This window comes from Anarrhichthys ocellatus, unplaced genomic scaffold (assembly GCF_004355925.1).
Source record: "Anarrhichthys ocellatus isolate YVR2014 unplaced genomic scaffold, GSC_Weel_1.0 scaffold106, whole genome shotgun sequence".
NCBI lineage: Eukaryota > Metazoa > Chordata > Actinopteri > Perciformes > Anarhichadidae > Anarrhichthys > Anarrhichthys ocellatus.
In genome coordinates, this window is record NW_022280136.1 from 614,541 (window position 1) to 631,557 (window position 17,017).

Here is a 17,017-nt window from a genome sequence, read left to right on the forward strand (position 1 = left end):
TCAAGCCTGCAGGTGGTCAGTATTCAATACTCAAAAGTCCACTCAGTCAATATTCTGTGTATTAAGTATATGTAACTTAAGTTCAGGCTTAAAAAATACATCATGAGTGTGAGAGGATAATTATTTCTAAAAATATAGTCAGTTTTATCTTAAGTGGGTTAACTGAGAACCAATTAACTTATTTTATAACTAGCTTTTTAACTATATCATTTACATAATTAAAAAATATTATTCATTCCACTTAAATGGGAACTTCACTCTTCTGTTGCTCTATGTGGTCTACTGAAAAACAATATGAGTTGCCTTATGGGAAATTCACCCCCTAGTGTTTTAGAGCTTCACCTAGAAGGGACTAAAAGTTAGAACATGCTCTGATCTTGACCACTCTTGTTTAAATCTGTCGCTTATGAGACTCCCAACATTATGGAGGTAAGGCACTAAATCACTGTACTACCCCTTTGACAAATACACACATCATGAATACATTTTAGTTTATATTATCTAATGATTATTACATTAAGGGTTGCCTCGTGTGCCAAACTTGTAGCACTGTAATACTTGTAGTGTTATAACCAACACATTCACAAACTGTTAAATACTACATAACATACTTATTACTGTATTAATTGATGTTAATGAAAAGCACCCTGACTGTAAATTGTGACCAAGGTGTAATCATGAAAATAGAATCCGAGTAGAACAGAGATTCCATTCCAATCAACGTGGCAGGATGGTCAGAGCGGCGGCTAACTAACATTCATACAACATTCACACACCACACAGCTGGAGGAGCAGTTTGGGGTTAAGTGTCTTGCCCAGGGACACATTGACATGGACTAGCGGAGCCGGGGATCCTCTAATTGAAGGACGACCCTGCTCTACCACTGAGCCACAGTCGCCAACAGTCGAGTACCCTTATGAAGCGTAAATGAGTAAAACTTGAAGTAAAATTAAATTAAACTTACTGCTCCATCCACACACTCTTGTCACAGCGCAGGAAAGCACATTGCTATTGCCAGATGAGTGACAGCATTGTAGCATTAAAGCATGGTGGAATTAGCAAGCTAGCTAACTAGCTGGCACCTGGCTTGCTAGCTACACTGGTTACAGAAAATAAGCCAAAGAGCGGGTTGGTGGCCAGTGGCAGCGCTGGGTCTAATGCTGTAACATTGGCCCTTTTCTGTGAAGTCAAAAGACAATAGAAACAATGCCTGTTTTAATCCAATTCTATTTCTATGGGTAATGGTATTTCAGCAAGAAGAAACCATGGCAAGACCTGTAGAGCTGCTGGCAACATTGGAGGATTTGGCAGATGAAGAGTTCAAAAAGTTCAAATGGTACCTGCAGCAGGCTGAGGTCTTGGGAGGCTTCTCACCAATGTCAAAGATTCAATTAGGGAATGCGGACAGGATGGACACAGTGGACGAGATCATAGAGACCTACGAAAAAAATGCAGTGGAGGTGACCATTATGGTTTTGAAGTTGATGAAAAAGAATGACTTGGTGCAGCGATTATCAAACATCAGCTCAACATCCAAAGGTAAGTAAAACAATAAAGGGAAAAAAAGAAGATAAAGAAATGCACAAAACAGAAAGAGTTAGCTGTGTAACTGCAGTGCGACAAATTACACCCGTAACCATGGCAAAGATGTGCCACTGGCACCAACTGTAAAATAATGTGTCGTACTGCTCCCTTACTGCTCTGTGCTGCCAGACATCCCTCTGCCATATACCAACTTTTTAAACAGGTTACACTGATTTTAATTTCGGTGCACCAGCACATAATTTAGGTGTCCCCAAAATGTTTCACCGTGCCTTTTGGCTTTTGTCAGTTGCCATACATATTGGCAATTTCTAAACACATTAGGTAAATGATTATAAACAGGAATAAGGGTGCAGATGATTGTTTTTGAGTCAGATGAGGCCCTCTAAAGATGTTGGGTCAGAGGGGCGTCGAAAGTAGAGCTCCAAGGGTCATTGGCCCCCCCACCTAAAGCCCCTTTCCTGTATTGTGGACGAGAGTAGAAAAAGAAAACGACTTGTAAAACGCCACGCCACCAGTGACGGCTGGCCAATAGAGGGCAATTGGGCCTGGCCCCACCTTGAGCCACATAAAAATATATATATATATATATATATATATGTATAATAAATTATACAAATTGTCAATATTTGTTTTTGAACTGTGGAATGTACCCAGTAATATGTGTAAAATGTGATATCTGCGCAAAATATATGCTTTTCCTGCTCGTCCTCTCGTCTGTGTGCTCGTCTGCTCGTGCTCTCCGCCTGTGTGCACGACACGTCTCAGAACGCGCAGCTAGGGGGTCAAAATCGTTTTTGCCCAAAAGAGGCGGGTCTATGAAGCAGTTTAGCCAATTGCTGATTAAAGATATAAATGAGTGACATACAATTTAGCCAATCAGCGCCCTCAAATAGATTCAGTGTGGGGCCAAAACGATTTTGCCCCCCTAGCTGCGCGTTCTCGTCAGGAAGTCTCTACAGGCGAGCGCAAGTGCCAGCGCGAGCACTACTCTTCCAAGACCCATTTGAGAGGAGAACTTTGGCGGAGATTCTGCAGGCTAAAGAGCTGATCCCAGATCAGCCTGACCTCACAATCAGACAGCAGACTAGCGGGAAAGGGAAGCAGTACAAGCGAAGCTTCTGTACTAGCTGAACACCAGACAGGTTTGGCTAGCTGGATGACGTCATGCTAGCTGTCATGTTAGCTTTTTAAAACAACGGGGACAGATCCAGCATGACAGTTAGGGAGTGAGGGATGAGGAGGTAAGGACACATGAGAACACCAGGACACACATGGAAAACTCTGTCAAGCTACATATTAGGCAAAGTGAAGATCTTTTCTTCTACATAGCTGTCCTCAGTCTCATCTGCTTAACTTGGTGATGGAGGCATCAACATGTAATTGAGATGGTAAATTAACAGTGAAAACTCATCATAGCTTAATTTAACATCAGTATTCATAATTACACTTCATGTTTACTTCTCCTAATCTTTACTTCCTATAACAAGGTCCATAGGGGCATCTCAATAAATAAACATGTTCTATTATATTATATAAGTGTTATTTACTGCTTTTTTTCATGTTGGAATAAATGTTAAATATTTAACTGCAAAGTAGTAATGCGTGTTTGATACTTTATTTTTTTGCATTAAATCATACTGTGATGTTTGCTGAAATTGATAGGATGGCCCTACCTAGAAAATGTTCCACCAGCCGCCACTGCACACCACACTTTGTTGCTCACAGTATTACCCTGTCAAAAGGGCCAAGGCCACCCCCACCCCACTCTGGTCAGGATTAGCCATTTTACCGGGAACAGGGGAGACAGGTGGTGGAGTGGTTACCTCTGCCAATAGTGTCTGTTGTTGGTTGGTTTAAAGTCCGGGGACATATGTAATGTGCACTGCAGCATTTTTCTTGAAAAAAAACCCCAACAAACAACCACTAGTTCACTTGTTGAAAAACTTAATTTTGAATTACCAGTATATTTTAATGTCGCTTGAGGAGGAGTACAAGGCACAGTGTCATACAAACACACAGAGACTGGAAATGTTAGCATTGCTACACTTAATATAGCATATTGTAATTGGTGTCATCTCTTGCACATTCATTCAGAGACTCTCATTGATTGCCAGCGTAAAGTTAAATCCAACCTGGGGAAGAAGTTTCAGCATTTGTTTGAGCAAGCCACAACATCTGGAAAGCAGATTTTGATGAAGGAGCTCTACACTGACCTCTACATCACAGAGGACAAGACTGGGGAGGTCGACACAGAAGAGGAGGTATCCACAGAAACAGTTGATTTGGATCACGCTATCAACATAGAAGACCTCTTTGAATGCTTATCTGGTCAAGATGGATCAGTGAGAACATTACTGACAAAAGGAGCAGCAGGCATTGGGAAAACAGTCTTGACACGGAAGTTTGCCCTGGATTGGTCCGAAGACAAAGTCAACAACAATATCCAGTTTGTATTTCCATTCACTCTCCGGGAGTTGAATTTGCTTGAGGAAAAAAAATACAGCTGGGTGGAGCTTCTTCATCACTTCTTTGCTGAGACCAAAGAAGCAGGAATATGTGGTTTTGATAAACTCCAGCTTGTGTTCATCCTCGATGGTCTGGATGAGTGTCGACTTCCTTTAGACTTCCACAACAACGAGATCCTGACTGATGTTACCGACTCGGCTTCAGTGGACGTGCTGCTGACAAACCTCATCATGGGGAAACTGTTCCCTTCTTCCTGCCTCTGGCTGACCACAACACACGAGGCAGCCAGTCAAATCCCTCCAGGGTTCATTGACATGGTGACAGAGGTGAGAGGGTTCACTGATCCAAAGAAGGACGAGTACTTCAGAAGGAGATTCAGGAATAAGGAGCTGGCCAGCAGAATCATCACCCACATCAAGGCATCACGAAGCCTCCACATCATTTGCCACATCCCAGTCCTCTGTTGGATCACTGCGACAGTTCTGGAGGATTTGTTGAAAACCACAGAAAGAGGAGAGCTGCCCAAGACCTTGACTGAGATGTATATCCATTTTCTTTTAGATCAGTCCAAACTGGCAAATGTCAAATATCATGAAGGAGCTGAGAGAGAATCACTCTGGAACACAGAGACCAGTAAGATGATTGTGTCTCTGGGAAAGCTGGCTTTTGAACAGCTGCAGAAAGGCAACCTGATCTTCTATGAAGCAGATCTTAAAGAGTGTGGCATTGACATTAAAGCTGCTTCTGTGTACTCAAGCGTGCTCACACAGATCTTTAAGGAGGACCGTGGGCTGAACCAGGACAAACGATTCTGCTTCGTCCACTTGAGCTTTCAGGAGTTTCTGGCTGCCCTTCATGTCATTGTGTCCTTCGTCAACTCTGGTGTCAACGTCTTGTCAGAAGAACAATCAACCTCCCCACAGTCTGCTCTCATCACTGGGCACTCTTCAGTCAATCAGCTCTTCCAGAGTGCAGTCAACAAGGCTTTACAGAGTCCAAATGGACACCTGGACTTGTTCCTCCGCTTCCTCGTTGGCCTCTCACTGCAGACCAATCAAGCACTTCTTCAAGGCCTATTGAATCAATCAGGAAGTAGCTTACAGAGCAATCAGGACACAGTCCAGTACGTCAAGGAGATGATCAGGAAGAATCCCTCTCCAGAGCAACGCATCAACCTGTTTCACTGTCTGAATGAGCTGCGTGATCATTCTCTGCTGGAGGAAATCCAACAGTACCTCAGTTCAGAATGTCTGTCCACAGACAAACTGTCTCCTGCTCAGTGGTCGGCTCTGGTCTTCATCTTACTGTCATCAGAGAGCAAGTTAGATGTGTTTGACCTGAAGAAATTCTCTGGTTCAGAGGAAAGTCTTCTGAGGTTGCTTCCAGTGCTTCAAGCCTCCAGTCTATCTCTGTAGGTGCACAACTTACTTGACATATTTGATATTGTAAATGTTACATTTTTATGTTCTTGTTTATTCTTTCTGACTGTGACATCCACAGGTTGAGTGGCTGTAAGCTGTCTCAGAGAGTCTGCGATGCTCTGGCCTCAGCTCTCAGCTCCCCGACCTCTAATGTGAGAGAGCTGGACCTGAGCTACAACAATGTGACAAATTCTGGAATCCAAGAGCTCACGGGTGGCTTGAAGGAATGTAGACTGGAAACTCTCAGGTCTGCTTGCTTTACTTAAGGCTGTTTTTAACATCAGTTTTACGATATCTGTGTGGCTTTATAGCAAGGTCAGTGGTCAGTCCACCACTTTAATCTAGGTATAAATATATGAAACATCTTATTTGGTAGAGACATTTATGGTTCCCAGATGATCGATGCTAAAGAGATTGGTAATCTTTTTCTCTAGTTTCTTTTGGTTAATATTTAACAATCTCAACAACTATTGGATGGATTACCATGATATATGGTACAACCAGGGCATGTGAGCAGAGTGGACCGGTGAGAATTTCAGCTCATCATTCACGGAGCTGTTCGCCGTTTACAGATTTTCAATGTTCTGGAGTTATTGACATTTTTTGCATCATACAAGCTTGTGCAATACATGTGCAATACACACACATTCTTTGTCGAACTCAATAGGACTGCTTCAAACTCATAGTGTGTGCAGTACCGGAGTGAAATTGGAGCGGGAGATAAGGTGACGCTCAAGCTTTTATGAAAATCTACCCGGCACTACATCCAAAATCCTTCCACTCACACTTCACTCCGCTCACATGCTCGGGTACAGATGTTCATGGTCCAGACAGGATCAATTGGAATTGTTGGTCATTTCTAAATTTTGCTCCATCATTATCATTATCTTCAAAATTTCTATTTGTCCAAATCCTTGGATCATGCTAACTTTGCACTCGCCACCTCACTTGTAGAGATTGGAGGGGAAATGTATATTTGGGAAAACCGTGCAAGTCTTTTACATCTTTCCAAATATAAATTAGTTTTACATTAACTATTGTTTCTGATTCTGACAAGTCTAAAAAGACACAAGTAGCCTTGAGTAGCCGTTATGGCTAACTGCATAGGGAAGTTGATCGCTTTTTTGCTCAGCTAACATTACAATCCCTCACATAAAATAGCTTTGTATGTGTTTTTCATGTTTGGTCCAGCCTCCCTGCCTTTCCTGCCAGTTGACTTTAGGGAGAAGAAACAGTCTCGAGGACACCAAGGTCGATCAAAGCTGCATTTTCATTTGTTTTAGCTTCATAGCGGAAACATTTCCAAGTCTCTTTTTTTAGCTCTTTCTGTGACCTAGAAGACAGTATAACTGCAGTGAAAGTCAGCTTCACACATGGAAACAAGCCGGCGAGCGAGAATGAATGTGTAGGTTGGTTAGGTGAGCTGGCAGGTGGACCTGGATGTAGCTCCCGTTATAGTTGTTCCTATGGGTCATTCTAAGGGACTATACGTCCTGTGACAAACTCAAACAACCACAGGAGACTTTTGCTTGCCAATATACAGTGGGTACGGAAAGTATTCAGACCCCTTTAAATTTTTCACTCTTTGTTTCATTGCAGCCATTTGCTAAAATCAAAAAAGTTCATTTTATTTCTCATTAATGGACACTCAGCACCTCATCTTGACAGAAAAAACAGAAATGTAGAAATTTTTGCAAATTTATTAAAAAAGGAAAAACTGAAATATCACATGGTCATAAGTATTCAGACCCTTTGCTCAGTATTGAGTAGAAGCACCCTTTTGAGCTAGTACAGCCATGAGTCTTCTTGGGAATGATGCAACAAGTTTTTCACACCTGGATTTGGGGATCCTCTGCCATTCTTCCTTGCAGATCCTCTCCAGTTCCGTCAGGTTGGATGGTGAACGTTGGTGGACAGCCATTTTCAGGTCTCTCCAGAGATGCTCAATTGGGTTTAGGTCAGGGCTCTGGCTGGGCCAGTCAAGAATGGTCACAGAGTTGTTCCGAAGCCACTCCTTTGTTATTTTAGCTGTGTGCTTGGGGTCATTGTCTTGTTGGAAGGTGAACCTTCGGCCCAGTCTGAGGTCCAGAGCACTCTGGAAGAGGTTTTCTTCCAGGATATCTCTGTACTTGCAGGGTTCGTACGGTCATGGAAAACCTGGAAAAGTCATGGAATTTTTAAATGGTTATTTCCAGGCCTGAAAAAGTCATGGAAAAAAAAAAATCCCAAAAGTTTTGGAAAAGTCATGGAAATTTGTTATATTCATATTTTCATGTCGTTCATTTACGCTGAGTTGCCAGCCAGCGTTTCTCAGATTAGAGTGAGACGAGGAGAAAAGGTGATGTCGTGATCTTCGCAATAGAACATCTTTGATGTGTCGAGTCTTGGCCAATCAGCGTCTTCATTTCCCTCCGTTAAAGTTTGAGTTATGTCATGTTCCGTTACCGTTCAGACTTGCTGGGTTAAGTTAACGTCCACAGCATGCGGAACTTTATCGACTGTTAACGTTCGTCATTATCGCGATTTAGAAGGAACAAACGTAACGTGATGAAACATGCAGCCCCCCCGTGTTCCGGTTCAGTTCACGCGGTCACTCATTAACGTTAAACCGGAACACCGGCGCATCTGGTTGCAGGTTGTTTGTTTTAACTCAAAGTAGAATGAGGATGATTTCGTGGTCAGAATAACTTTGATGACCACGAAACATGAGGCCCAGATACTGATGAGATGATGAGGTCAAAGAGCTTCAGGGAGAGGAGGCTGTTTGTGTAGCGCAGCTTGATGCAGGGCTGAGATGTGAGTGGAGCTGGGCCTGGATAAAGGTGGAGCTGGGCCTGGATAAAGGTGGAGCTGGGCCTGGATAAAGGTGGAGGTCTAAACAGACGTGAGTACAGCTTCCTGCTGTCACAGTGTTTTAAATACATTGATAAAGCAGGGTATGCTAAATGCAGCCTCTGCTCTAAGGAGATGAACTACAGCAACAAGGGCTCACGTGCCCTCTCATCACACTGTTCACTGTGATGACCACAGCCAGTGTACCAACAGTCCCACGTTGCTCTCAAGAACCCTGAAGTAATGAGAGGGTTAAGGTGCCTGTACCTTCATTTCAGCGGGTTGCTAATGCAGAGGTGTGTATAGATCACAGCTATTATTTTACTCTTGATAAACTACCATAGCCAGAGTAGATTATCATTTCCATTTAAATAATTGAACTGGATTGAATGCATATTAATTGCAAATAGAAGACAGGCCACAATTCTAACAGCTGTACAGTAACAGTGGAAGTTAATATGAAGCCATACAGTAACAGGGTTCAATGAAAAATTTTCACTACAAAAGGGAAAGCAATATGTGCACTTGCTGGATGCTGCTACCTACTAAAGCTCTTATTGATGTGTCAGTGTCAACCAGAGTATATTTATAAATGTTTATTCTTTTAATCAAACTATTGTCTCTCATTCGTTTGTGTCATTTAAGGTATACTGTATGCTTTGGAATTCTCATTGTTAGTTTAAATACTACATTTTCTCACTTTTTCATGTATACACCGAGATTTCACAAAATGTTTGGTCATGGAATTTTGGTTTAAAGTCATGGAAAAGTCATGGAAATCCATTGGTCAAAATGTGTATGAATCCTGTACTTGGCCGCATTCATCTTTCCTTCAATTGCAACCAGTCGTCCTGTCCCTGCAGCTGAAAAACACCCCATAGCATGATGCTGCCACCACCATGTTTCACTGTTGGGATTGTATTGGGCAGGTGATGAGCAGTGCCTGGTTTTCTCCACACATACCACTTAGAATTAACGCCAAAAAGTTCAATCTTGGTCTCATCAGACCAGAGAATCTTATTTCTCATAGTCTGGGAGTCCATGTGTTTTTTGGCAAACTCTATGCGGGCTTTCATATGTCTTGCACTGAGGAGAGGCTTCCGTCGGGCCACTCTGCCATAAAGCCCCGACTGGTGGAGGGCTGCAGTGATAGTTGACTTTGTGGAACTTTCTCCCATCTCCCTACTGCATCTCTGGAGCTCAGCCACAGTGATCTTTGGGTTCTTCTTTACCTCTCTCACCAAGGCTCTTCTTCCACGATTGCTCAGTTTGGCTGGACGGCCAGGTCTAGGAAGAGTTCTGGTCGTCCCAAACTTGTTCCATTTAAGGATTATGGAGGCCACTGTGCTCTTAGGAACCTTGAGTGCTGCAGAAATTCTTTTGTAACCTTGGCCAGACCTGTGCCTTGCCACAATTCTGTCTCTGAGCTCCTTGGGCAGTTCCTTCAACCTCATGATTCTCATTTGCTCTGACATGCACTGTGAGCTGTAAGGTCTTATATAGACAGGTGTGTGCCTTTCCTAATCAAGTCCAATCAGTTTAATTAAACACAGCTGGACTCAATGAAGGAGTAGAACCATCTCAAGGAGGATCAGAAGAAATGAACAGCATGTGAGTTAAATATGAGTGTCACAGCAAAGGGTCTGAATACTTATGACCATGTGATATTTCAGTTTTTCTTTTTTAATAAATTTGCAAAAATTTCTACATTTCTATTTTTTTTCTGTCAAGATGGGGTGCTGAGTGTACATTAATGAGAAATAAAATGAACTTTTTGATTTTAGCAAATGGCTGCAATGAAACAAAGAGTGAAAAATTTAAAGGGGTCTGAATACTTTCCGTACCCACTGTATATATATATATAATTTTCCCTGAATATCAACGGAAGTGACGAGTGCAAAGTTGGCATGATGCATACAGTCACAATGGTCAAATTTTTGGGAAATATGGCACGTTGAAATAAACTGGAATTTTGCTGAATGGCAACTCAGTTATGGTAATCATGGGGCGGGGGGGGCAAGTGCTGCTGTTTCACTTCCTCCAGCTTCTTACTTCTCATAACATACTAACATTAAACGTCATAACGTTACAGATGTAATCAGGACACAATCAAAACTAATAAAAATGAACTTCAGTGAATTTGAGTTCTGTCAGACTGCATTGACTCCAACCTTATTTTTTATGGATTTTTGTTATTGATGATTCAACAGGCTGAGTAACTGTAAGCTGACATCAGAGAGTATTGAAGCTCTGTCTTCAGTTCTCAGTTGCCCGTCCTCCAGTCTTAAAGATCTGGACCTCACTAACAACAACTTGAAGGACAAAGTGAAGCCGCTCTCTGTGGGATTGGAGAGTCCACACTGTAGACTTGAAACTCTCAGGTCAGCTTTCTGTTTAACCAGACCTACATCTGTTTGATGGCTGTCATTTAGAGAGTGACTTAATATTTGCTGAAAATCTTGTTTTTGCTAATCCACACTCTAGACCTAGATTATGTCTGGTAAATAGAAAGGTGATGTTTGTCTTTATCACTTATTCTATTTCTAGTTTGATTGGCTGTGCGCTGACGTGGAATAGCTGTGATGATGTGGGCTTATTCCTTAGCTCCAAGTCTTCTGGTCTGAGACAGCTGGACCTGAGTATGAACGACCTGCAGGATTCAGGAGTGCTGGTATTCAGTACCGGACTGAAGAATCCCCGCTGTAAACTGGAAACTCTCAGGTCAGCTGGTTTCTGGACTGTCACATCAGCCCGCTATAACCATTTTGTGCACGAATGAGATGACAATTTGTAAGTCATTTTGCAATAAAATGCCGATCTTGCTTTTTGCGTGTCATTTGTAAGCCATGTAGTGTGGACTGACTACAATGTAAGTAAATGCATCGGCGTGAATATGCTACGCCCTGAACAAGTGATGAAGTTTAAAATGTGGGAGAGATCGATTATGGTGGGCGGCAGAAGATCGTTGCTCAAGACCGGTGTGCTTATTTTAAACCCAACCATAAACCTAACCTTAACGAAGGGGGTTTGTTGCAGAGATGCACATCAATGTCTCAAACCTATGAAGAAGTCAAACAAGCTTGAAGGTTGATCCAACACCCTACCAGGAAGTTTTCTCTGTTTCTTCTTTCACAGCACAAATCAGCAACAGTACAAGAGAGCGTCTAGCAGAGCCGACAGAAAGATCAACTCCTCTTCACTTCATATTGTTTCCCATTTTGACTGGCACTACAGTGACTCACTATCTAATTGTAATTCATTGTCCAGAAAGGCATTGTAACCAATGGGAAATTATAGGATTTGGTCTGTAATAGATGTGGTGGAAATGAAAGTATTTCCTTGAGAGAAATCAAAAATATCTCAAGCTTTCTGTCTTTTAAGTATTTATTACAGGATAAAGATATAGAAAAATTATAAAAAGCATACAAACAAATAAAACAAAATCAAACAGATCTAACAAGCCCAAACAGCTAAAATGTGCACTAACAGATTAAACAGAATAAAACAAAGTCATAGGTTGCTAATCAGCTGAACAGCATTGAGAGCGTCTCTTCACCCTGGAGGATCAAGGGAGACTCTGACTTCTCCACAAAGAAGCGTCTCATTTAAGCACGTCTGAGGGACGTATTTTCACCGCAGCAGGAAGCTGCATGCACCAATTTAACATTTTTTTATTTTTGTTTTACAATTTTCTATTCTTCTTCAGGCTAAGGGCTTGTAACCTGTCTGAAAAGAGCTGTGAAACTTTGGCCTCAGTTCTCAACGTCCAGATGTCCGTCTTGAAAGAGCTGGACTTAAGTCATAACAACTTGAAGGATTCAGGAGTGAAGTTTCTTTCTGCTGGACTGGAGAGTCCACACTGTAACCTGGGAACTCTCAGGTCAGCTCAGTGAAATATTTGTTATCTCTAGAGACGTTGATATATATTTAGAAAAATTTAAGATAATGTATTACAAACAATTATTTTCCGGGCATGAGTTTTTTAGTTGTAGACTCACAAACGAGTATTCTTTGTCATCATCACTAATTATATCCAGGTTGAGTGAGTGTAAGATGTCAGAGAGAAGCTGTGAAGCTCTGGCCTCAGCTCTCAGCTCACAGACCTCTAGTTTGAAAGAGCTGGACCTGAATAGCAACGACCTGCAGGATTCAGGAGTGAAGCTTCTTTCTGCTGGACTTGAGACTCCTCAATGTAGACTGGAAACTCTCAGGTTAGATTTAAAGGCTCTCACACTAAACATTTTCTCTCACATGACCAGATTGTTAACCTGTGTGTGATCTACGAGTCCAGATCAGTTGTATTAATGGTTGTTGTTACTGCGTCCTGATTCCTTGAATCTTCACAGTCAAAACAACAAGTAATTGAGTATTGATTCATGTTTACAGTCTGTCAGGCTGTCAGGTCACAGAGGAAGGCTGTGCTTCTCTGGTCTCAGCTCTGAGCTCCAACCCCTCCCATCTGAGAGAGCTGGACCTGAGCTACAACCATCCAGGAGACGCAGGAGTGAAGCTCCTCTCTGCTGGACTGGACGATCCACAGTGGGGGCTGGAGACTCTAAAGTATGGCTCATAGAGGGCTGTGAGCTCTGTAGAACCAGTGTTTGGTTTGTCTATTCTGGGCTATTGTAGAAACATGGCATTATACCATGCCAGATATCATAAAGAGGATCTGCTCCCAAGAAAACTAAGAAAACATAACAACAAAAACATTTTAGAACAAGAATTTTAGTCTCTGCTTTTTCCATTTTGTGAAAAGTTATGCTTTCAGTTTTTTTAAATGTTGCCTTTTACACCTGAGGGCCATCATAGCTTATGCGTTTCTTACTATGTTCATTGTTTCAGAGTGGACCATGGCGGAGTGCAGAGGTTAAAAGCTGGTCTGCAGAAGTGTAAGTATTTTTTTATTTGATAAACAAGAAGGCAATCCAGGCACTCCAAAATATCCTGATGAAGACCTGCAGTGATTTAATCATGTTGGTCTTTTCAGTGATTCAGCCACTACAATAAAGGCTTCCACACAAAATCATGAAAACATACAGGTTCACCAGAAACTCCTTCAGCTCAGACTCCAGCGGGTCCTCTGGCAGCGACCAGTCCACCGTGGACAGACCCAGGCTGTATTGCTGGACCCGCTGGAGGGAAGGGAGGCATGGAAGAACCAGGGGCAGACTGTCAGACCCTGCTGCAGTAAAATGAGAGGAGTTCTAAAGGGACTCTGGTTGTCATAAACACTACTGCTTCTGTCCACAGGGACCGCCACAATTAGCAGAAGTTCCATGTCGTATCTTTATGTTTCCCTCCTCGGTATTACTTGTTCCTATATGTTGGAGTTTCTGGATTGCTTGCCTGTCCATCCTGTTTTTTCACCATTTTCCAAGAGCACACATTCCTGTTGAGGTCACCAGACTGACAACTTTACATTAGCCCAACTAACACATGGGCTAATTTAAGACCCACTGCAGTACTTTGCAGGACCCTGGCCTGCACACAGAGTAACAGAGGAATGAGTGTTGTAAAATGTTGCCGTTGTTTGCACTGTTAGCGCTGTTAGCTCAGCGGTCGTCATGTTGTGCACCATTAAGAGGCAATGGAAATAATCCCAATCCCATATATAGCACCTTTAAAATGGAGGGACCTTTAATCAACCCAGATGAGGGGCTACAACTAACTTTAAAATGGGGAGGCACATTAGGCAAGTGGCATAAGGTATTCACACAACAAAATTTAAATTGAATAAAATGTTTGAGAAACTACTATCAAAAGGCTCTTCAGTAAAAAACTGAAATAAAATGAAATAAAATATTACAAATATCAAGATCTTTGATGGTCAAGCTCAACTCCCCATCCACAATTTGTTTTTATAACAGAAATCAGAAATTGTGTTCATTAATAAAGTCTTATTTGCCTAATTTTTGCTGCTAAAAATCGTGGACATGCATGTAATCATGACATAGCGTGGCTAAAGTGGACATGGAAAACTCCGGGGGTGATGAGAGTCCTTGATGATTTGTTGTGAGCCTATACAACAGAAATAATGTACAATTTTAAAGCATTAAAATCTATGTTAATATCTGTTAATGCGGTACTATCAAGAATTGCTGACTATAGACCAGTTAACAGCAAATGTCCTCAACAATATTTGTGAGCATGTTGACAACGGAAGTGACGTTTGGCCCCAGCCATTCATCAGAATCAGAATCAGAACCGTTTATTTGCCAAGGTATGTTGCACATACAAGGAATTTGACATGACGGGTGGTGCATAACATTAACAATCAACACAGTGCAAAAAAAAGAAACATTAAAATGTGTAATAAAATATTAAATAAAGTGCACAAACACACAGATAGCAGGACTATAAACAAGTATAATGTAAGTGTATGTAAAAGTGTCAGGTGTATTTAAATAAAGAAACATAGAAGGGATGTGCAGGAGAGTGTACCAGAAAGAAATTGTCCTGGGGATGACAGAGTCAGTGGGGGTCCCGGGCTTTGTTGATTAGCCCAACTGAAGATAGGAAAAAACTGTTCATGTGGCGTGAGGTCTTGGCCCTGATGGACCGCAGTCTCCTGCTAGATGGAAGGGGCCTCGAACAGTTTATGTCCAGGGTGAGAGGGGTCAGCTACAATCTTTCTTTCTCACAGACAAGTTATCAAGCTTTAAACATTGAATGAAAACTGTTACAAGCATCAAAATGTCTGATTGTGTCATGTTCCATTATTCCATATTCCAACAGCATGCTCAAGTTTTACAGAATTCCAAAAGCATCACGACCGTTTCAGAGCAACAGGTGTTTCAGTTTAACTTGTGACCTTGTTAACTGGTGACAGCTGAATGCGTCCGTGGTTGCTCGTAGTACCTTACGTAAATGGTTGGCGTAGATAAAAAACACAGATGAATATGTATTTAAAATAGATTGAAGGCTTTTACGAGGACACCTACAGGTCCTGTTTGTGTTTACAACAGCTGCCATCACCACGGGCAGAGAGTCACCAGTTAACATGGTCACTCGTTAAACTGAAACACCAGCTGCGTACGTGTTGACCACCACTGGACTGATCAATAATGCTGGTGTTTGAAATGCCCATTATAAAACTCAATAAAATCTAAACTCTAAGTCTGTATCATGGTATTTGACGTTCTGTTCATGAACACAGATGACGTGGTTGGAAGTATCTAGTGACTTGTATCTCGTAATGTCTCAGTGGTGTAATGTTACACACTTGGTTTCTCCACCACCACATGTATATATCTGGCCCCTTAATATTTGGCCACTTACTAATGTATTCTACCCACTCACTAACAGCACACAGATCTGGAAGTCCGTCACCATTTGTCAAATTTCTGATCTTTAGTGATTAATACCTTTGCATAGCTTGGCAATTGTACTCCACTGTACTAAACATCATCATTGTTTACTACTATAAAAGGGTCTATAACAGTATGTTCTACTGCTTTGTGTCTCTCTATCAGATGCCTGTGAACTCATACTGGACTCAAACACAGCACACAGACAGCTAATCATGTCTGAGGACAACAGACAGGTGAAAAGTGTGGAGGAGAAACAGCCTCATCCGTATCATCCAGAGAGATTTCATGACTTACAACAGCTGCTGTGTACAACTGGGTTGACTGGTCGCTGTTACTGGGAAGTTGAGACTAAGGGACTGTGTTGCATGGCAGTGGCTTACCGAGGAATGAGAAGGAGAGGAAATGCTGATGACTGCAGGTTTGGAAGCAATGACAAGTCCTGGAGTCTGGGCTACGATAGATGGGGTTGCAATCTTTGGCACAATAACACACGAACAGGCTTACATACCCGTTTCAAAGAAACTACCAGAGCAGCAGTGTATCTGGACTGGCCTGCTGGCACTCTGTCCTTCTACATTATTTCCTCTGACACACTGACACACTTCTACACTTTCTACTCCAGATTCACTGAACCCCTCTACCCTGGGTTTGGTTGTGCACCGGCCTCCTCACTGTCTCTGTGTCAGATAGATGAGGGAACGTCTGCCAGACAGAATCCAGAGGTATAATATCCTTAAATGAGGAAATAATACAGAAAATAAAATACCAGAGTAAGGGTGAAGAATGTTTGCATGAACAGAAACTTAAAGGTGTGATATGCAGCATTTCACTGAAAAACAATGTATAGACTAATATAAAAAGAATCCCTCTCAATCATTCATGACCCACAGAAGTGTGTCACAAGACTTTTTCTCTTTTCTTCCTCTTTTGCTGTGTTCGGGGCGTCAGCAAAGTTATTTCACACGCTTGGGAGTGAGAACGTGATGCACAGAGTGGACAGGCCACAGTGACAGGGTGAAACGAGCGCTTCAGCTTCATGCATTCACAATCCGGCAACGCTGCACCAGTCGGCAGGGTTTTGCGGAATTGTGGGCGTGTTTATTTGTATCTTTATTACGGCTCTGTTACAGGAAACAAAGAGTAATACATGAGGCTGTTGTCAGTGAGATAATATTACAATGGATTACATGCATGCCTTGTTTCCTGTTAATCCTTTGTGCATGGGAAGCGATTTGATTTTTTTGGGGGGGTTATCATACCATTACAATAATACACCTTGACTTCTACACTGGCAAATGATAATTATATGGCTTTGTTTGATAATAAAAAAACAACTGGAAAAGTCTTCACCGGAATCGTGTTTTATTTGCAGAATTAAGGTGAATGAATTAGTTTCCAACAAATGATTGCAGCTTCGTCTGTTGCAACATAGAGTAGAAGTA

At 41.9% G+C, this 17,017-nt stretch overlaps 1 protein-coding gene across 1 annotated transcript; it reads left to right on the forward strand.

Moving 5' to 3' along the window:
* Positions 1-1,116: 1,116 nt before the first annotated feature.
* Positions 1,117-16,922, forward strand: LOC116399233 (NACHT, LRR and PYD domains-containing protein 3-like). The gene is made up of 10 exons (XM_031876223.1): positions 1,117-1,540; positions 3,641-5,423; positions 5,513-5,680; positions 10,476-10,646; positions 10,813-10,986; positions 11,972-12,145; positions 12,303-12,476; positions 12,652-12,825; positions 13,108-13,154; positions 15,738-16,922. Exons 1-10 carry the CDS (start codon positions 1,243-1,245, stop codon positions 16,301-16,303), a joined length of 3,729 nt encoding a protein of 1,242 aa, XP_031732083.1. The 5' UTR covers positions 1,117-1,242; the 3' UTR covers positions 16,304-16,922.
* The last annotated feature ends 95 nt before the right edge of the window (positions 16,923-17,017 follow it).

Excerpts from the sequence above, each read along its gene's own strand:
- LOC116399233 (XM_031876223.1), top strand. The coding sequence starts at position 1,243 with ATGGTATTTCAGCAAGAAGAAACCATGGCAAGACCTGTAGAGCTGCTG. Across the intron at positions 5,424-5,512 it reads CAAGCCTCCAGTCTATCTCT|GTTGAGTGGCTGTAAGCTGT; the intron begins GTAGGTGCACAA and ends TGACATCCACAG. Across the intron at positions 5,681-10,475 it reads TGTAGACTGGAAACTCTCAG|GCTGAGTAACTGTAAGCTGA; the intron begins GTCTGCTTGCTT and ends ATGATTCAACAG.